Source organism: Ochotona curzoniae, unplaced genomic scaffold (genome assembly GCF_017591425.1).
Source record: "Ochotona curzoniae isolate NIBS_2020 unplaced genomic scaffold, NIBS_Ocur_1.0 scaffold_3890, whole genome shotgun sequence".
In the NCBI taxonomy this organism is placed as follows: domain Eukaryota; kingdom Metazoa; phylum Chordata; class Mammalia; order Lagomorpha; family Ochotonidae; genus Ochotona; species Ochotona curzoniae.
In genome coordinates, this window is record NW_024467115.1 from 41,373,133 (window position 1) to 41,394,984 (window position 21,852).

The window sequence follows — 21,852 nt, forward strand, 5'->3', positions numbered from 1 at the left end:
TGCGGGGCCTGCCAGCATGCCCACTCCGTGATGGACACACGTCTCTGGGGAAGCCAGCCTGACCTGCAGCAGCTGCCAGAACAACCTCACCCAACTCTCCCACGGCTGTGTGATGCCCAGCCACCCAGACCGGAGCCCCCGAGTCCGTGGCCCTAATGGGTCCTCAGTGGCTAGGAGCTGGGCTCAGTTTCCTAGGACCCGTGGGAGCCAGCCTCGGAGCAGCTGCCCAAGACCTGGCAGCCTGTATGCAGGCGACACCCCTGTCACTCCCCAGGGACAGCGCTCGGAGGACATGTGCCTCTGCTCTGGAGTGGGCTGCGTGTCCGCTTCTCCTGTGGACAGCAGAGCTTGTTTCTGAGTTACTGAATGGCCACCCTCCCTGTCCTCAGTGCCACAGCCACCTGTCTATCACCTCCTCACCTGCAGTTCCCAAGGCCAGAATTGCATCACCACCACAGAGCGGGGGCGGACAGCCGGGCCAAGTGTGGTCAGAGGGGAGCTGTGAGGCCTCAGCCGGGCAGCCCTACGCCGTGAAGGGAGGGGGGCTGCAGTGCACAACTCGTCAGTTCACAGCAAGACACAGGCTGCCGCTGAGCCGTGCCAGCATGCACCTGAGCACCGTGGCACCTGCGGCATCGTGCAAGGGGGCCTCAGCCCCGCCGTGGTTGGTTACTGCGAGTCCTTGAGAACCGCTCTGAGAAAGCATTACACAGGGTAACTCGGGGCTGTGGCTACACCTCAGCAGGCTCACCAAGCTCCACTAACCCCCGAGTGGCTCCACACTGTCGCACCGTGAGCGTGACAGGGAGACATTGTCGTGGGCTTAAGCAGTGTGATGTGTCGAAGTTCCCAGGAGAGGCAAGAAGGTGCCACAGGCTGGCGACGGTGTTACCCAGGAAGTCTCTGAGATGAGCTGGCAGCAGCTGGTGAGTCTGAACAAGGCTGCCATTTGAGCTCCCAGCCACGAAGCGACCTTTCCCCAACAAGACATAGTGGCCCTGGCAAGTCCAGTCAGCGTGCTGGACAGTCCTGCACTGTCACCCTGAGTGGCAGCTGGGATCAGGAGTCCGTTGCCGGTGGGGGAAGAATCCCCACGCTGTCCACGGTGCCACTCCTGTGCGACAGACCGGCTCGGCCGGGAGCAAGCAGTCCAACGGGGACAGGACCCCCGGAACGGTGGGCAAGGATTCGGCGAGTGACGGCATGACAACTCAAGGCAGTGAGTCTGAGTGCGTTTTGCAAAAGCAAGCCATCACGAGATGATTGCAAAGGGACATTTTCCTGTCTATTCGTGTGGTTGCATTTCTACAATTACTCCAGGGAGGTAAGCGGGCTGTTGAGATTGTTCCCGAACAGCCTGGTGACAGACTGCGGCTGCTGTTTCTTGTGGACGTGGTTTGGCATCAGCTGCAGTTTTAATCATTAAGCGCTTAGCTCTCATTGTGCCTTGTGCGTTGGTTTTAATATTAACCTGTCTATTTTTCTTAGTTTTCCTTCCTGTATGGCTTCTTTTAAGCTATAGATCTCTACTGTAATCTTTTTAGGAATCTCCAAAAATAGTGCCAAGTAGGTTTATTAAAGCCAGTGACCTCATAGTTTTTATCCCATACCGCTTGCAATCCTTGTTTAATCTCCCGTCAGAAGCTTCGTAGAACTAAAAAGGAATATTAGCCTTTGCCGAGCATAAGCATCATTATTCCAGCCATAAAGATAAGAGCAAAGAGAGGACCACCAAGACCGCCAGACGCAGCCGAGTCCAGGAGGCGTCCTTCCTCGGGGCTCCCGCCTCGGCTCCACTGGAGGTGGCGTGACACTCCTGCACCTGACGATTCCTCGAGTGTGGGAGGACACTGGGACCTGAGGCTTCCTGGCTGGCAGTGTGGGCGAGGCTGCCCCGGCCCCCACGGTGCCTCCACGCCACCAGTGCCCGCCCCCACACACTGACCGCACAGCTCTTCCCCACACCACTTGCCCCAGAAGAGGACCCTGCTGGCCTCTGCTGGATGGACGACAGAGCCATGGACTTTTCTCAGACTCTTTCTTGTTCCTGGGTTCCTGGGGTTTCATGGTGTCCAGCTGGGTTGCCCCCCAAGTGGCTCTTCCTGAGTGCGGAAAGCCCCATCACTCAGCACTAAACAGGGGTGTTATCCAGGCGACAAACGGACAGCCCAAGCCCCCCAGTGTGGCCAAGGCCACCACTAGCGGTGTAGCCGAGGGCAAGGGAGGCCTCAGGGGTCACCATGTGTCTACCTACAGTCCAAAAGCTCTTATAGCGGGTGTCACCTGCACAGAGAGAAGCCAGTCTGGGCTGGTAGTCTTTGATGAGTCGTAACTGCTACTTCAGCCGAGTGGGGGAGTAAGTCTGGGGAGCCGTGACCATGCCCCTCCCAGCTGGGTCTGCCCGCCACGGCCTGAGTGGAGCCCTGACACTGCCTCTGCGCGTGGCTGCCCACCCACTGCCTGGTGGCCTGCCTGCCCCATGGTGTGGTGGACTCCCAGCGGGGGTGATGGGTGACCGTGCTCTGTAAACTGCACTGCAATGTGACAAGAAGGCCCAAAAGGACACGACCTCACCAGGGGCACTGGAGTGGGCAGCCCTGGCTCGCGCCCCTCCCCGTCGCTCCTCCTTCCCAGCCAGAGAACCAGAAATGGCTCCCGCTTGAGCTGGTGTGTTTCAGACGCTAACATCCACGCACAACACACACTAACAAGTCAGGAGGTCAGCTCAGGATACACACAGCCGCTCCACCTGAACTCCAGGGACACCAGGCCTGTTACCCCATGCGGTCACCGTGTCCTGTGGGGGCCCAGTGCGGTGCAGCCGACCACGCGGTCACCGTGTCCTGTGGGGGCCCAGTGCGGTGCAGCCAACCACGCGGTCACCGTGTCCTGACGGGAGTCCATTGCGGTGCAGCCGACCACGCGGTCACCGTGTCCTGTGAGGGCCCAGTGTGGTGCAGCCGACCACGCGGTCACCGTGTCCCGTGAGGGCCCAGTGCGGTGCAGCCGACCACGCGGTCACCGTGTCCCGTGGGGGCCCAGTGTGGTGCAGCCGACCACGCGGTCACCGTGTCCCGTGGGGGCCCAGTGCGGTGCAGCCGACCACGCGGTCACCGTGTCCCGTGGGGGCCCAGTGCGGTGCAGCCGACCACGCGGTCACCGTGTCCCGTGGGGGCCCAGTGCGGTGCAGCCGACCACGCGGTCACCGTGTCCTGTGGGGGCCCAGTGCGGTGCAGCCGACCACGTGGTCACCGTGTCCCGTGGGGGCCCAGTGCGGTGCAGCCGACCACGCGGTCACCGTGTCCTGTGGGGGCCCAGTGCGGTGCAGCCGACCACGTGGTCACCGTGTCCTGTGGGGGCCCAGTGCGGTGCAGCCGACCATGTGGTCACCGTGTCCTGACGGGGGCCCAGTGTGGTGCAGCTGCCACAGTCGTGACATCCTGAAGCTCTGCCGATCTCATCTTTCCCTGGACAACTGGGCGGTTCTCGGGTCATCACAGAACCAACCACTTTGGTTGGCAGAGGGTTAAACTGCCCCTCCAAGGCCACCATCTCATTTGGAATTCCTGGTCCCAGTGCTAGCTGCTCTGCCTCTGTACCAGCTCCCTGCTGAGGCGCCTGGAAAAGCAGCAGAGCCCGAGGCACGGATGCAGCCCCTGGCCACTGCGGCCGTTTGGGGAGTGAAACAGTAGATGGCAGACCGTGCGTCTCCCTCTCCCTGGCACCATGCACGTGGGAAATGGAAGCCACTTCCATGTGTTCCCTGCATTGGCAGTGCCTCGGGGGAGCAGGGGGCCTTGGCGAGTACGATTCTGCTTCCAGTGGTCGATCGTCCCAGGCCACAGTGGGCAGGATGGCAAGGGACAGAGCAGACCACAAGGTCCCCTGAGACGCAGGACACAGCCTCCAACTGACTTCCGGAACAACTGCTCCTGCAGTATTGGTCACTGTTCCTTTCTCACACCACGCTCCATCACAGGCACGGACATGCAGGGAACCGCTTGGCACACTCAGGGCTGGGTACGTGAGTGCTGCCCGGTGTCCCTGGGCGGCGGGCTGCCAGCTGCACCGGGGCCCTGGAGAGCCGGCCCGGCGGCCCCTCATCTCCTCTGCTGTCTGGGTACTTTCCAGGGTTTCATTCTCCACTCCGCGTGTCTGCTCAGACACTGGCTCTACTGTTTCCTAACAAACCAAGTATGGGGAGATACGCAGTCACACTCGGTAAACAAATATTTAAATCATTTATTGCCATTAAGTTACAGCATCCCAATATACACACTGCGTGGAAATACAAAGCAGCGCTCCCGCGTGGAGGTCACTGCCCGGGCGTGGGCATCATGACCGTCAGGAAGAGTCGGGGACCCCAGGACCTAAGCCCCAGCAAGCTTGTCAACTGTGTTCCCATCCCTTTTTATGAATTATATTTGAATAGACAATATTCTATAATATTATTGCAAACAAAACCATCATTGGAAGTTGCCAAATTAATTGCATATGGAGCTGCTCTGCATGGAGAGAAGGGAGAAGGTCGCACGGTAAGGCAGCAGAGCTGGGTCAGGGACTCGGCTATTTCCATAAAAACAGTGTGCACGGTTGGTAAAAACAGCCTTGCCCGTGGGCCCTGGCAGGGTCGGGGCGGGCGGGGAGCAGCTCTGTGACTCAGCAGCGGCAGCTGGCGACGCTGGCCCTCGGAGCAGCCTCAGCCCGTCCTATGCGGAGGCCTTCTTGGTCATCCTGCAGCAGATGCCAAGGAGGACTCAGTGAGACAAAAGGGTCGCCGTCCCCTCCACACCCCCAACCCCCAGCCACTCCAGCACACCCACACTTCATCCCCAGATGTCCTGGGCCTCCCTGTCCCCAGACCCCCTCACCTAGGCCTCAGATGGCCCTGTTCCCAGCCCCCCACACCCAGGCCCCGGGCGGCCCTGTCCCCAGCCCCCCACACCTAGGCCCCAGATGGCCCTGTCCCCAGCCCCCCACACCCAGGCCCCGGGCGGCCCTGTCCCCAGCCCCCCACACTAGCCCCCTGGTGAAGTAATGCATGCTCACTCATATTGGATGAGCCGTCCTCCCTGAATGAGCTGGGCCACCTCATTGGTCGCATGGCAGGCAAACAGGAGCCAGTTTCGTGGCTGGACCTTGTAGGCAAATCTCATGAAGGTCAACGAGTAGCAACAGAGGGCTGCCATGGACACCAAAGCAGGAAGTTAACAACCCCCAGACATGGGCAATCAATCCCAGACATATCAGTCCTCCCGTGTCACACACAGGTCACCCTCTACGAGGCCACACGCTCCCCGTGACACACAGGTCACCCTCTGAGAGGCCACACGCTCCCCGTGTCACACACAGGTCAGTCCTCTCCATGTCACACACAGGTCACTCTCTGAGAGGCCACACGCTCCCCGTGTGACACACACAGGTCACACGCTCCCCGTGTGACACACACAGGTCACCCTCTGAGAGGCCACACGCTCCCCGTGTCACATACAGGTCACCCTCTGAGAGGCCACACACTCCCCGTGACACACACAGGTCACCCTCTACGAGGCCACACGCTCCCCGTGACACACACAGGTCACATGCTCCCCGTGTGACACACACAGGTCACCCTCTGAGAGGCCACACGCTCCCCGTGTGACACACACAGGTCACCCTCTGAGAGGCCACACGCTCCCCGTGTCACACACACAGGTCACCCTCTGAGAGGCCACACGCTCCCCGTGTCACACACAGGTCGGTCCTCCCCTGTCACACACAGGTCACCCTCTGCGAGGCCACACGCTCTGTGTATGTGGCTCTGAGTGACAGTAACTTCTGTCGCAGCCCTCTCTGTCATCCACACCCGCCTCTTTACCGAACGTCATCCGCCCGCTGATGATCTCAGGAGATTTCTTCATGTCGTTGATGGCAGCGATGGGAAGGCCCCAGTTGGCCACAGGTCCCCAGAAGTGCTGCGCCGTGGACAGAGGGGAGGAGGAGGAGGGAACACGTCAAGAGAGACCTGAGAAACGCAGCGGAGTCCCTTAAGCCACAGCGTGAGACACGCCATACTGTGAAACAGCCCGATCCCAGAGGTCACTGGCGGCATGACAAGGGCTTCCTGTCATTTCCTGTAAGTCAGCCATTCTCAGGGGAGAAAGGACCCCCTTCCACGGCCCCGCAGTTCCCAGGACACAACCAAGGAATCCGACTGTCCCACACAGGCAATCGAGAAAGGACGTTACCTTTGAGTGCAGTTTATGATATATATACAGTAATTCTCTCACATGCTTAGCTTTCTTAGAACTGCTCTCCATCAAAGCTCCCCTTTTCAAATTCGCATTATTTATTAAGAACTCTGAAAACACAGACTAAATTGGCACCTTTCCTGAAGACACATTTTTAGCAAGGGAGGAAGTTGTTTTCCAACTGCAGGAGCTATGTGAAACTCACAGACCCTGGCAGCTGGCACCCAGCGTGACAGATGCTAACAAAGTAAGGTGGGAAGATACTTCTGGGTAGCAAGAGCTTAAAGACGTAAACCCGCACTTCCCCCCCAGGATCCCAAAGCGCACGGCCTCAGCGGCTACACCAACTCTGAGGTGAGGCGCATGCTTCCTGTACGCTCGACTTTTCCCCTAATCTCATTTAAAAATTATTTCATTTTTATTGGCAAGTCAGATATACATACAGGAGAGACACAGGAGGATCTTCCGTCCGTTGATTCACTCCCCAAGTAGCCACAATGGCTGGAACAGAGCCAATCCAAAACCAGGAGCCAGGAGCCCCTTCCGGGTCCCCCACACACGTTCAGGGTCCCAAGGCTTTGCGCCGTCCTTGACTGCTTTCCCAGGCCACAACCAGGGAACTGGATGGGAAATGGAGCTGCCAGGCTTAGAACCGGTGACCCCATGGAACCCCGGCGTGTGCAAGGCAAGGACTTTAGCCATTAGGCTAGCACACTGGGCCCCCATTAAGGTTGTACAATGTGAGGGAAGCTACAGCCATGGGTGGCCTTACAGCAGTGAGAACGGTGCTCACCTGTCTCTGCCTTTCAGAGGAGAGAAATTCAGGGCAAATGACGTGTTCCTGGACCTGCCTTCTCTCTTACTGACGGGATGTTCAACGCACACACTTACTACGGCGTGAAAACTAAGGAAAGTCCAAGTAACACAGATGGGATGGGGTGAAAGTCATGCTTAGGATACAGTAAAATGTCAGATTCCCCACGTGGTCAGCAAGACGCTTTAAGACTGAACAACAGATCCGGCGCAGTAGCCTAGCAGCTAAAGTCGTCACCTTGCACACCTGGGATCCCAGATGGGCACCGGTGCGTGTCCTGACTGCTCCACTTCCCATCCAGCTCCCTGCTTGTGGCTCGGGAAAGCAGTAGAGGACGGCTCAAAGCCTCAGGACCCTGCACCGTGTGGGAGACCCGGCTCCTGGCTCCTGGCTTTGAATCAGCTCAGCTCCAGCTGTAACAGCCACTTGGGGAGGGAATCGGCAGACGGAAGATCTTCCTCTCTGCCTCTCTTTCTATGTTTCTGACTTTCCAATGAAAACAAAACAAAACACTGAATGTCTGCTTTGGTGAGCTGGGACTCCAGCACAGCTGCCACGAGGCGTTGGTAGGATTCCGGGCTGGCAAGGTGCTCCTCCCGCGGGGCCGGGGCCCGGCCAGCGTTCCTTTGTACAGGTGGTGTGAGGCCACGGCCATGGGCAGAGAGGACCGAGTGCTCCAGGGCCCATTTATTCCTGCCTGTCCTCAGCCTGTCACTTCATTTTCAAGCTGCTTGAGTCCAGCAGTCCTCCATTTCCTCCTCCTTGGACCGGGCCTCCCTCCACTTGGTCTGTTTGCACTGTTCTGCCGTGGAAGGTCCTCCTGGCATCTAGTCTGCCATGCGTGAGCTGGGGGGCACAGCAGAGCCTGCAGACTGGCCCTGAGCCAGGCCCAGCCCTCCCTTCTGTTTTATTTATGGGCCCGGGGCAGTAGCCTAGTAACTGAAGTCCGCATCTTGCATGAACCAGGACCCCGTGTGGGTATCTGTTCATGTCCCAGCTGCTCTACTTCCTATCCTGCTCCCAGCCTGTGGCCTTGGGACCCTGCACCTGCGTGGGAGACCTGGAGCAGGCTCCTGACTCCCCATCAGCTCAGCTTTGGCCATTGCAGCCACTTGCCACCACTTGGGGAATAAACCAGCAGACGGAGGATCTTTCTCTCCATACCTCCTTCTCTGTAGATCTCCCTTTCTAATAAAATAACTAAATCTTTAATATTTGTTTGTTTATTTGAAAGAATGAGACGGAGGGATAAGGAGATCTTCCATCCACAGGCTCACTGTAAGGATGGCAGGAAGGGCGAGGGCCCGCCACTACGGCCGTCAGCTGCCCACAGGACTTGGCCAGGGCCCCACCCAGGGCTAGCGGGCCGGCCCGCAGGGCAGCAGCCCAGAGGCGCCGTGGCCCCTAGCTTGAGGCCAGGGCAGCAAGGGGGCTTCTCAGCAGAGGAGAGCGAGGCTGTGGAGGCTTGAGGGCAGAGGAACAGCTTTCTTACCGTGCTGTTTTGGAGGAGCCAGAGTTTCACGCAGGCAGGACATGGAAGAAAGAACAAACAGAGCAAAGCATGAGACGCGGTCAGGACTGCGTTCCACCTGGCGCTCCGCATGCCTGGGCTCGGGTCTCAGCAACAGGACACCTGTCCCCTGCGGTCTGACACGGGGACACCTCCACGGCAGTGCACCTGTCCCCTGTGGTCTGACATGGGGACACCTCCACGGCAGTGCACCTGTCCCCTGTGGTCTGACATGGGGACACCTCCACGGCAGCACACCTGTCCCCTGTGGTCTGACATGGGGACACCTCCACAGCAGTGCAGGCCTAGCGCACTGAGATCCACTGTGGGTGGAGACAAACATCACAGCAGAGTCGTGCGACAGCCACAACACCAGCCACACAGTTGACTTTAAAATGTCTAAAAAGAGCATTAAGGAAAGTAAAAAATCAACTTTCTGTTTTTGCTCACTAATACATTTACATCAAAATTATCCAAAGAGCCTGGCACTTAGATTGCAGTTAAAAAGCATTTGTTAAATGAATAGATTGTAAAAATGTCCAATATTGTTTTCTAAATGTTAAATGTGGTATGATTAAAATGCATCAAAATTTTATTGTGAATCACTTTTATTTCTAAAATGGTAAGCTCTTTACCAGAATATAGATTAATTTTTTTCTGAAGGCAAACTTCCAAAACTTGGCTACTCAGAGCTAAAGAAATAAAATAATAATGGAATTCTGTATAAGTGCATTCAATTCTAGACACACCTACACATCTCTGCTGCTTGTATTAAAAGCTCACAGATTTGAATTTATAATTTGAAAATAACTTAAATAAACCAGTTTCACTTGCATTAGGAAATATCAAAAGCTCTGGAAAGAGCCTATGCGAAGAAATTCCATTTCACAGCAAGACAGACCAGTGCTCCACAGCAGGGGACAGGTCACCGCTCACAGGTCACACATCAAGACTCCGCGAAAACACACTTAGAGACCATGGCCCAGCAGGTGGCCGGAGTGCTGGCTGCCCTGCGCCTGCCGCCTGCCGGGAGCCAGTGCTCAGGTCCAACAACTGCCGGGAGGTGCAGCTGGAGCTGAGGGATGCTAGCCTCCTTGGGCATTTGGGCAGTGAGCCATCTGATGCAAGGCTCGGCTCTGCCATGCTTCCTAGTAGATTCATTTTGGTACAAAAACTGAAATCACGTATTTGAGGATCTTTGAAACATTCATGTGGGCATGTATTTTATGAAAATTAAGAAGGGCTTTCAAAAACGTGGCACCAAGACAAGCTTTTAATCCCATCGCATGACTCTGGAGCACCACGTCCTGTGCTGGGCGTGGGGCTGGGTAAACTCGGACCATTACACAGGCATCATGAGTGTGCCCCACAGAAGTTCTCCTGCTCTATGCCGACTCCCACCCCTGCACTGCGCCGACTCCCACCCCTGCCCCGTGCCGACTCCCACCCCTGCACTGCGCCGACTCCCACCCCTGCCCCGTGCCGACTCCCACCCCTGCACTGCACCGACTCCCACCCCTGCACTGCGCCAACTCCCACCCCTGCACTGCGCCGACTCCCACCCCTGCCCCGTGCCGACTCCCACCCCTGCACTGCGCCGACTCCCACCCCTGCCCCGTGCCGACTCCCACCCCTGCTCTACGCCGACTCCCACCCCTGCCCCGTGCCGACTCCCACCCCTGCTCTATGCCGACTCCCACCCCTGCACTGCGCCGACTCCCACCCCTGCCCCGTGCCGACTCCCACCCCTGCTCTACGCCGACTCCCACCCCTGCTCTACGCTGACTCCCACCCCTGCACTGCGCCGACTCCCACCCCTGCACTGCGCCGACTCCCACCCCTGCACTGCGCCGACTCCCACCCCTGCACTGCGCCGACTCCCACCCCTGCACTGCGCCGACTCCCACCTCTGCCCCGCTCCTGTAGCTTCGCCTTTTCCAGAAGGACACACAGTTGGGAACACGCAGCACGCACACTTTGACAACCGTTTCAGCCGCTGAGGGTTCCTCCAGAGGCCTGGCCCTGTGGCACAGTGAACACGCCTCCGCTTGTCGTGCCAACCCAGCTCCCTGCTGACGGCCTCGAGAAGGCAGCAGAGGACAGCCCAAGGCCTTAGGCCCTGCACCTGGAGGCCCGGAGGAGGCTCGAGGCTCCTGGCTCCTGGCTCCGGACAGGCTCAGCTCTGGCTGTTACAGCCATTTGGGGAGTGAACCAGCAGATGGAAAAGCTCTCTCTCACCTTCTCTCTGTAATTCTGTTCTTCAAATCAAACTAACCATATTTTTAAAAACTAATATTCCACTGTATGGATGTACCAGAGTTAACCTTATTTGCATTCAAGTGTTGGCAATTTGGGGCTGCCGCATGCTTTTTTTTTTTTAATGGAAAGTCAGATATACAGAGAGAAGAGACAGAAAGAAATATTTCCTGTTTGATGATTCACTTTCCAAGTGATCACAACGGCTGGAGCTGAGCAGATCCAAAGCTAGGAGCCAGGAGCTCTTCCAGGTCTCCCACGCAGGTGCAGGGTCCCAAGGCTCTGGGCCGTCCTCGACTGCTTTCCCAGGCTGCAAGCAGGGAGCTGGATGGGAAGCGGATCAGCTGAGATTAGAACTGGCATCCATATGGGATCCTGGCACATTCAAGGGGAGTACTTTAGCCACTAGGCTACCGCGCCGGGCCCTGCTGCAAGCACCGTGTAGGTCTTCGCGTGGACATAGTTTAGCTCTCTGTATATTCTGGATAACAGCCCTTTACCAGTTGCATGTCTTTTGTAAATATTTTCTCCCAGTTTGTGATTGGTCTCTTCCAGCATCTTTAACACAGCAGAAACGTTTAGTTTTAACTAAATCCAGGTACTCACTGCTTTCAAGGGTCATGTTTTTGATGTTCCATCCAAAAAAGCCACTGTCCAATCTGGTGATGTCTTAGACGTGGGGAGACGTGACAGCGACAGCCCGTCCCAGGACCCCGCTCTGCCCAGAGGCCTCTGCTGCAAGCCTGCATCCCCTGCTCTCAGGCTCCACGGGCCCTCCCGTCTCAGCCTCCTCCAGTGGAAGTCAGATGACTAATTCGAAATCTTTAAAGTGCGCCTTCAATGCTATAAATGTCTAACTACTGCTTTTAATTTATCTCAACAAATTCTGACAATTTTTATTTCCTTTAGTTCAATCTATCTTAATATTTCCCTCAAGATTTTGTCTTTGATACAGTATTATTTAGGGGTGTGTGTGTGTTTTAAAAGCTTTATTCACTAGAGAAGCAAAGTACAGAAAGGAAACCGAGGTTTTGCATGGGCTGGTTCATCTCCCACATGGCCGCGACAGCCTGGACTGGGCCAAGCCATGGCCAGCAGCCTGGAGCTTCACCTGGTTCCCTCGAGAGCAGCAGGGGCCCAAGCACCCCCAGCATGTTCCTCCCCTTTCCGGGGCACGTCGGCAGGGAGCTGGACCAGGAGTGGAGCACCCAAGACCCAAGCCAGGGCTCTGAGCCTGCAGGCCACACCACCACACTCCAGGCATTCTACGTAGACAGGACTCTCTGGCCATCTTTCTGCTATTGGCTTCTAATTAATTCCACTGCGGTCTGAGAGCAGAGGAGCAGAGATGTATTATTGCTTTTTTTTTTTTTTAATTTTTCTATTTTATTTTAGTGGAAAAGCAGATTTACAGAGAGACAGAGAAAGATCTTCCATCATCTGGTTCACTCCCCAAATGGCCATGACAGCTGAAGCTGAGCCGATCTGAAGCCAGGAGGGTCCAGGAAAGCCGGAACCTCAACCGGACCTCTCACTGCCAAAAGTGGCTGCGTTTAAACCCTTTTCTCCGCTGCCCCGTCCCCATTTGCCTTAGCTTTTCTCTGCCACTTCTCCAGCCCTCTTTCCGCCACCTTCTTCCCATATTTCTTCCTGTACTTTCTGCTGCATTTCTCCGTTCTTGTCCCCGTCTCTCCAAACTGCTCTTACTGCTTCTATCCTGCTTTTGTACCCCTCTGCCCGCTTTTGTCCATTCTTGTACACCTTAGCTTTTCTACCTGAAGATCTTAACCCTTCTTCCCCTCGCTGCTGCCCCGTTCTTCCTGTTCCATGTGTCATTCTTTCCCTAGTCTTTCTCCTGTTGTCGTCATTGCCTGTCCATTCTGTCTGTCCATCTGTCTCTCTTAGTCGTCTGTCCGTTTTGTCCCTTGCCGTTGATCGTCTGCGTCAGTCTGTCCCCCGCCTAGCTTTTACTGGCTACTTTTATACCATTCTCCACCAATCACTTCTCCCCGTGGGTCCACTTGGTGCTATGTGATAGGCCAGTAGCAATGACATAATCGCAGTGGGGATTTTAGCCTATCCCTGTGACTTCCTGTTTACCTGCTGGAGACCAACTCTACCTCCTGGTTCTGGGCCAGCTGCCATCTTGTGACAGCCCCTCTCAATCCTGGAGCGGCTTCAGCACCCCGCTCCCCACACCAAGGCTCGGGGCCATCCTCCACTGCTTTCCAAGGCCACCAGCAGGGGACTGGACGGGAAGCAGGGCTGCCCGGACATGAACTGTTGACCAAGTGGCTTGCAGGTGCTTGCAGGAAGACTAGCCAATGGACCATCACAGCAGCCCCAGCCATGTGGTACGTCTAAAGGTGTGCTCCATGGCCCAGAGTACAGCTTGCTTTGGCCAATGAGTCATGCGGACTTGAGTTAGGTGAAACAGTCTAAATAAAGATAACCATTTTATTCTGTTGACGATGATGGCGTGGAGTTCAAACACGTTCCATCGAGTTTTCTTCCTGCTGGATCTTTTTTAAAAGGACGTAACTGGGGGTCTGGGGGTTATCTATTTACTGGTATACTGTGTTCATACCAGGAGCCCAGCACTCAATCCAGCTGGCCCATATTGGTGGCAGGGACCCAAGTTCTGGAACCACCAGCACCTGCCTGCCAGGGTTCACACGAGCAGGAAGCTGGCCGGGGAGCAGAGCAGGATGGGACCCCAGGCACGCCCTGTAGGAGGCGAGCCCCCCCAGCCGGCCCTGCTGCTGTTTACAGGGCAATGGAGACTGAGGAATGTCACAGCCCTGAGTCACAAGGGCAGCCACAGGGGCAGGCCGAGGCCGAGCAGCTGGCAGAATGCCTGCGTCCAAACACCCATGACGTTGGACCTCTGGTCTCTGTGGGCAAGAGAAGATGCATGCCCCAGCTCCCACAGTCAGCGGGTCCTTCATCCCTTCCCGCACTATCAGGCAGCTCCACTTCCCATCCCATTCTCTGCTTGTGGCCTGGGAAGCATCAAAGGTGGCCCAAGCCCTTGGGACCCCGCACCTGCGTGGGAGACCTGGAAGAAGCTCCTGGCTCCAGATTGTCTCCACTCTGGCCCTGGCAGCCATCTGCGGAGTGAATCAACGGATGTAAGATCTTGCTTTGTTTCTCTCTGTAAGTCTGATTTCCAAGTGAAATCCCAGCACCTTGCTCGGGCGGGCCTTAGCAGGCAGCGGTGACTGCCACAGCACTGGGCCCCCCACGCTGGACTCCAGGCTCCTGGTTTAGCCACGGCAGCATCTGAGTGAGCGCGTGGCGTGGATGGAAGATCCTCCTACTTGCCATCTAGCACGCTGCCTTTTCAATAAACACATGAAAACTTAAAGAAAAACAAAACCAAGATCCTCACCAAAGAAAGAAATCAAAATCTTCACCTGGCAATGCCGTCATCACACCAAAGTCACACCTCAGGACTCGTGTGATCACACACGTCACAGTCTTCAGAATTAAAAAGCAAGTTTTACCTGAGAGGCAGAGAGACACAGAGGAGGAAGGGAAGAAAGGTCTCCCCCATGGATTCACGCCGCAAATGTCCACAGCAGCTGAGTCAGAGCCGTGACCAAGCCAGGAGCGGGAACCACAGCACGGGCCTCCCCTGCGGGCTGCAGGAGGCCAGTTCCTGAGCCAGGAGCGGGGACCACAGCATGGGCCTCCCCTGCGGGCTGCAGGAGGCCAGTTCCTGAGCCAGGAGCAGGGACCACAGCACGGGCCTCCCCTGCGGGCTGCAGGAGGCCAGTTCCTGAGCCAGGAGCGGGGACCACAGCATGGGCCTCCCCTGCGGGCCGCAGGAGGCCAGTTCCTGAGCCAGGAGCAGGAACCACAGCACGGGCCTCCCCTGCGGGCTGCAGGAGGCCAGTTCCTGAGCCAGGAGCGGGGACCACAGCATGGGCCTCCCCTGCGGGCTGCAGGAGGCCAGTTCCTGAGCCAGGAGCAGGAACCACGGCACTGGGCTCCCCTGTGGGCTGCAGGAGGCCAGTTCCTGAGACAGGAGAGGGGACCACGGCACTGGGCTCCCCTGTGGGCCACAGGAGGCCAGTTCCTGAGACAGGAGCAGGGACCACAGCACGGGCCTCCCCTGTGGGCTGCAGGAGGCCAGTTCCCGAGCCATCCCTGCTGTCCCCTCCCCTGTGAGTGGCTAAGTGAGGGACTGTCTCTTATAAAAGAAAGTTTACAATTTATGTGAAATGCAGCTGTACATGCTAGCTAGGGGCTGGTGCCGCAACCCGTGGCTTAAGCTGCCTCCTGCAGTGCTAACATCCCACACAAGCAGTGGCTTCAGTTCAGCCTCTTCGGCTTCCGCTGCAGCTCCCTGCCTACACCCCCGAGAGAAAGGGGGCCGAGCGCTTGGCCCAGCCATGCACGTGCACACCCTGAGGGAGTCCTGGCTCCTGGCTTCGCCCTGGCCCAAGCCCAGCTGCAGTCACTTGGGAAAGCTGTGAATGTCTCTCTCGCAGGACCCTGACTTTCAAGTAAATATATTTTTTAAGATTTACATAGTTATTTTTATTGGAAAACCAGATTTACAGAGAGGAGAGACAGAGAGATCCTCTGTCTACTGGTTAATACCCCAGAGGTGCAGGGTCCCAAGGCTTTGGGCCGTCCTTGACTGCTTTGCCAGGCCACGAGCAGGGAGCTGGATGGGAAGTGGGGCAGCTGGGATACGAACCACTGCCCATACGGGATATGCAAGGTGAGGAATCTAGCTATTAGGCCACTGCGCCAGGCCTAACAAATAAATCTTAAAAACAGACATTTTAGGAGCCAGAACTGTGGCATAATGTATAGAGTGCCACCTACAATGGTGGCATCCCATTTGGGTGCCAGCTGGAATCCCTGCCACTCCACTTCCAACCCCTGCTAATCTGGGAAAGCAGTGGAGGACTCGAGTGTTCGGGCCCTGCTCCCCGTGTGGGAGAACTGGATGAAACTCCTGGCTTGGCCTGGCTCAGCCCTGGCCACTGCAGCCATCTGGACAGAAACAACAGATGGAAGGTCTCTGTCTCTCTCTCCCTCTGTAAAAAACAATCCTTAGTAATGAACTACATTACTATAATGGTTTTAGAATTGCAGGACAGCTGTGGTGTAGCCCTGGGAGGGTCTGAGCTCTGCCCCCCGTAGCCGTCAGGGGTGCTCGGGCTGCCCACTGAGCTACCTGGGTAGGAAGAGCAAGGAACAGGTGCAGTCTCTGAGCACAGATGCGGAGTGGAGCCCGCCCCGCGCTGCCAGGGGAAGCAGGCCTGGCAAACCACATGGTGCAGCAGATCCGAGACAGGATCCAGGAGGACGGCTGTTCCTGGAGATGGGGACCAGGGCCAAAACACAAGCCGAGCTCGGACTCCACCACCAGCCTGCCATCCTGCTGCTGCTCTGCTCTGGCCTGGCTGGCCCTGGGGTCGCTAATGCACCTCCAAGGGGTGGGGCCTAAACGGGAGCGACCTCAGGAGTGACCAGTTCCCTCCACAGCCTCCAGACGCTTGCTGCCTCCCTTGCCAGGTGACCCAGCTCACCTGAGCCCTGTGCTGCCACCCACGGCATCACGACCCAAAGGCCACAGCGACACACTCCCTCAGGCCTGGACTTCCAGCTAACTGCTTTCCAAAGAACCTGCCTGAAGACTTGCTACTGAATAGACCGAGCCCGGCCCTGTGCGAGACCACACTGCCCTGCAAGACCACACTGCCCTGTGAGACCACACTGCCCTGTATGAGACCACACTGCCCTGCGCGAGACCACACTGCCCTGTATGAGACCACACTGCCCTGTGCGAGACCACACTGCCCTGTATGAGACCACACTGCCCTGCGAGACCACACTGCCCTGCGTGAGACCACACTGCCCTGCGTGAGACCACACTGCCCTGTGAGACCACACTGCCCTGTGCGAGACCACACTGCCCTGTGCGAGACCACACTGCCCTGTGAGACCACACTGCCCTGCGTGAGACCACATTGCCCTGCGAGACCACACTGCCCTGCGTGAGACCACACTGCCCTGTATGAGACCACACTGCCCTGTGAGACCACACTGCCCTGTATGAGACCACACTGCCCTGCGTGAGACCACACTGCCCTGTATGAGACCACACTGCCCTGCGAGACCACACTGCCCTGCGTGAGACCACACTGCCCTGCGTGAGACCACACTGCCCTGCGAGACCACACTGCCCTGCGTGAGACCACACTGCCCTGTGCGAGACCACACTGCCCTGTGAGACCACACTGCCCTGTATGAGACCACACTGCCCTGTGTGAGACCACACTGCCCTGCGTGAGACCACACTGCCCTGCGTGAGACCACACTGCCCTGCGAGACCACACTGCCCTGTATGAGACCACACTGCCCTGTATGAGACCACACTGCCCTGTGCGAGACCACACTGCCCTGTGAGACCACACTGCCCTGTGTGAGACCACACTGCCCTGCGTGAGACCACACTGCCCTGCGAGACCACACTGCCCTGCGTGAGACCACACTGCCCTGCGTGAGACCACACTGCCCTGTATGAGACCACACTGCCCTGCGCGAGATCACACTGCCCTGTATGAGACCACACTGCCCTGCGCGAGACCACACTGCCCTGTATGAGACCACACTGCCCTGCGTGAGACCACACTGCCCTGCGTGAGACCACACTGCCCTGTGAGACCACACTGCCCTGCGTGAGACCACACTGCCCTGCGTGAGACCACACTGCCCTGTGCGAGACCACACTGCCCTGTGAGACCACACTGCCCTGTATGAGACCACACTGCCCTGCGCGAGACCACACTGCCCTGCGTGAGACCACACTGCCCTGCGAGACCACACTGCCCTGTGCGAGACCACACTGCCCTGCGTGAGACCACACTGCCCTGTGCGAGACCACACTGCCCTGCGTGAGACCACACTGCCCTGTGCGAGACCACACTGCCCGCAGGAAGAGCTGGGAAAGCGAGACAGGCTGCACACATGTCTTCCCTTCTCAAAAATTATTTCAGGTTAAAACAAAAATTCCCAGACCTAGGGGCTGGCGTGGTGGCACAGCTGAATAACCCTCCACCCCGTGGCACCGGCACCCCATACAGTCAGCAGTTCGTGTCCCGACTGCTCCACTTCCCATCCAGCCCTCTGCTTATAGACTGGCAAGGTGGCAAAGGAGGCCACAGTCCTTGGACCTGTACCACGTGGGACACTCAGAAGCAGCTCCTGGCTCCCAGTTTTGAATCAGCTCAGCTCCAGCCTTTGCGGCCATTTAGGGAGTGGCCTTCTTTTTCCCCTCTCTCTTTCTCTGCAAAAACCTGCCTTTCAGATAAAAGTTTAGAAATAACTCTTTAAAGCGAAGCACAGCCTTCATGCCGCACACTTGTTTGAGTTCTCCATCACAGTGGACTTTGGTAAAGCTGTACCGCTTGCAGAAATCGAAGGCTACAGTAAAAATGTGGAGGGGTGTGCAGCTCCCACAGTTCTCACATCCTTTATCCAACTTAACTGACAAGTCAGAAATGCAGGTGTCACGGTCAACCCATCTGAGCGACCACCGCCGGGTGGGACCGAGCTGCTGCCTGCCGCCCAGCTCGACACGCCCAGAATCCCGGCAACACCTCCTCGGGCACCTTCTCCCGCCTACATGTTAAAGTGCACCGCAACGAAAGCACGTGCAGACTAGGCAACAAGAAGACAACTTTGGAAAAACGTCAGGAAGCACGTGCAGGTCGTGCAGGTATTCCAGTGGGAACTCCTCCCACGTGCTGGCAGACATCTGGAAATGCAGACTTGCCTTCTTCCTTACAAAGGTACCTAACAATCCCTACCACGTGACAGACCTAATGGTGTAACTTATTCTTAATACGCTGTGTGAGTTCCTCCTTTGTGGCATCTCTCAGGAGGACTCGTCACACAGCCAGAAGGCGCCAGCAGAAAGCAGACGCACTCCCAGCCGGGACAGCCCTGGGTTGTGTGCAAAGAGCTGCCCTCCGCCCCCGGGGCAGGGCCATGGCCCGCCGTCCAGGTGAGGGCAGCTGAGGCCGCTGCTGTGGAAGGCCAGCCCAAGGTCTCTGCTCCCAAGCTCAGCACGCGCCTTCTCCCCCACCTGTCCGCTAAACCCGCCAAAGGCAGGACTCGGAAGACCAGCTTCCTAAGGCGCCTTCTCAACAGTGACAGTCGCCCCCCTCAGAGTCTACCGCTTTGCCCCTTAAACACACTGGCGACCACACTTGGGTTTTTAAATCACACACAGTAAAATCAACATTGCATTCCTGGGGCGGGCACCTGGCCAGTGCTGAAGTCACCTGCTCCGACAGCGGTGCAGTCCTGGCTGCCAGCTAAGGCACACCCTGGCAGGCAGGGACCGCCCTGGCAGGGTCCCTGCCACCACACAGGGAGCACACTGCCTTCCTAGCTCCCAGCGGCAGGCGAGCCTCAGCCCTGGCTGCCGTGGGCGTTTGGGGGCTAAACCAACAGCCCGATCTCTCGCTCAAATAAACAATTCAATAAAATTAGGCTCCTTGAAGCATTTAAACTGTGGGTGCTTTGGAATAAAAGCGAGCTCTTCACATCGACAAGTGAGAGAGGTGGGTGCTCAGGCCCTCCACCTGTGAGGGGCCTTTGTCTCAACTGTCACAACAGGAGGAAGCACCCACTCCGAGACCCTGCCACTCCGTACTGCACAGAACACTCGCCCTCTCCGAGACTGTCCGCGGTAGCGCACAGCATTCACACAGCACAGCTTTACTTGAACCCCGCTCACGCCGAGAAGAGTCCGTTACGGAAGATGGGAAAGCCAGGCCGCGCTGGCAGCAGCCGGTTTGCTTGCTGGGTGCACCTGCAGTTCACCTTGGCCGCGGAGTCAGACGCCAGCGGGCAGTCCAGCTCTCCGGAGCGCCCCCTCCCGCCAAGCCAGACCCCAAGTGCACGGTCACAGCCCCCCGCCCCGGGTGCCCCTGGACGTACACCTGCCTGCACCTGGAAGAGCCTGGGCTCACAGCGACCCCGACCCTGCCACCCGCTCCGAGATCTCCGTCACCCTCACAACCCCATGGGGTGGGGCACAGCGAGGAGCGTCCCCAGGGTCGCCAGCCAAGGAGGAGACCCCAGGATCGCCCTGGCCAGAGAAGCACCCCCGCACGTCCCCAGCCAGGAGGGGCCCCAATGTCACCCCGGCCCGGAGGCGCGCGGCACCACTGTCCCCAGCCGGGAGGAGTCCCCGCACGTCCCGAGTCAGGAGGGGCCCCAATGTCACCCTGGCCCGGAGGTGCGACCCCACTGTCCCCAGCTGCGAGGAGTCCCCAGTGTCCCCAGCCGGGAGGGGTCCCCGCTGTCAGCTGCCAGGAGGGGCCCCAACGTCACCCCGGCCCGGAGGAGCGTCCCGGCACCCCGGGAGAGAGGAGCGTGCCACTGTCCCCGGCGCCCGCGTCGCACGGCTCCGAACGGGACTCCGCTGGCCAGCGCGCCCGTCCTCGCGCCGCCGCCCGGGCCCCGCGCCCTCGGGCCCGTCCCAGCAGCGGGTCACCGCGAGCGGCCCCGAGCGCCGCGCTCCTCACCTCATGAGGTAGTCGCGGAAGTCCTTGCTGCGGACATAGTCCGCCGCTTTCCGCGCCAGAGCGCCCGCCATGGCCGTGCCTGTCCCGCGGCCGCCGCGTCCGCTGCTCGCAGCCCAATGACACCAGGTCGGCGGCCGCCCGCCCGCCCGCGGGGCCGCCTCGCGACACGGCCTCGCGACACGCCGCGCGCCTGACGGCCGCCCGCTCGCCCGGCGCCGCCGCGGATTGGCCGGTGCGCGCCGTAAAGCGGCGTGGGGCGGGGCGCCGCCGGGGCTCGGCTGCGGGGCGCGCGGGGCGCGCGGGGCGCACGGGGTCCCTGCGGGCCTGGGCGGCCGCGCTGGGCAGGCGCCCGGCGGTGTGTGCCTCCGGGGAGGGCCCCTGCGTCTCCCAGCCCCGGCAAGGGCACCTTAGCGGGACGCCGGCGCTCCGCTGCGTGGCTGGGCTCGGCCCGCCTGGTGTTTGGGGCTCGGAGCCCTGGCTGCTCTCCGCCCGGGGATGGGCCCAGCGTCTAAGTAGAGGTCACCCGCGCCGGGTGGAAAGCGGCGAATGGGCAGGTGGTCCCCGGGAAGGGAAGAGGTACATTCAGAATCTTTGCTGTTGTGGGAGACAATACCCAGTTGAATCTCCCCTGAAGGAGCCGGGCGCAATTGGTAAGGATGTACTTGATTCATAGGTTTACCTAAAGAACCTGCTAGAGGAACTAGCGGTGTTTGGGGGAACTACCTTGCTCAAAATAAACGGCTCAAGCCCATCCTCCCTGGAGGCCTGCGTGACAACCTTTCTTTAAAGGTTTGGTGCTGTTAATAAGCTTCAGTAGTCCACGCGTGTTACCGGCTCCGTGCGCCAAGTCCGTCGCTGTGGGATGGACAGTAAGCAAAGCAAGGAGACGGGCAGGAATCAGACGCAAGGCCCTCCGGTGCCCGCATCCAGGAGTGGATCCCCAGTGCCCCACTTCTCAGCCAGCTCCGCCTCATGTGCGTCCTCGGAGGCTGCAGGTGGTGGCTCCCGAGCTTGGCACCTGCCTCCCAGAGCGGAGACCCAGATGGAACTCCTGGCATTTCTGAAAAGAAGAACATATGGCAGCTGTCTTCTAAGGGTTAGAGAGAGGGGCGCTTGGGAGCTGCAGGCGCCAGGTGTCAGGAAAGCCACCTGTTTGGGGCTCTAGGTCCTTGAAGCCCTTGGGGTGCAGTGTCTGGTGCTCACCACCAGCCCATGTGGGCTCAGGGCCAAGGGGGTGGGCACCAACCATCTGGGGGCTCCAGAGGGACTGCTGTGGCCAGCAAGGCTTCAGTACGTGACACAAGTGGCTCTGGAGCGTGGAGGTGGCAGGTTTTTAACCCTGGCTCCATGGGTTCAGGCGGGCAGGCACTTATTAACAAGTCACCACTTAAACAAGGTCATGCAGTGAATGCACAAGCTGGGACACTTAGGAGTCCAAGGGGAACCAGTCACTCCACTGGCATGTAAAACCCACACCAAACT

General features: G+C 58.3%; 1 protein-coding gene across 3 annotated transcripts; it reads right to left on the reverse strand.

The window, feature by feature from the left end:
* Nucleotides 1-4,228: 4,228 nt before the first annotated feature.
* MPC1 (mitochondrial pyruvate carrier 1) lies at nt 4,229-20,505 on the reverse strand. 3 transcript variants are annotated; one of them, XM_040965435.1, is made up of 5 exons: nt 20,371-20,505; nt 8,537-8,540; nt 5,858-5,954; nt 5,056-5,182; nt 4,229-4,734 (listed from the first exon to the last, which is right to left on the reverse strand). In XM_040965435.1, exons 1-5 carry the CDS (start codon nt 20,439-20,441, stop codon nt 4,710-4,712), a joined length of 324 nt encoding a protein of 107 aa, XP_040821369.1. In that variant the 5' UTR covers nt 20,442-20,505; the 3' UTR covers nt 4,229-4,709. The 3 variants fall into 3 exon arrangements, with proteins under 3 accessions (XP_040821369.1, XP_040821368.1, XP_040821370.1); XM_040965434.1 differs by having other exon boundaries at nt 5,050-5,182; XM_040965436.1 differs by lacking the exon at nt 8,537-8,540 and having other exon boundaries at nt 5,050-5,182; nt 20,371-20,444.
* Between the last annotated feature and the right edge of the window lie 1,347 nt (nt 20,506-21,852).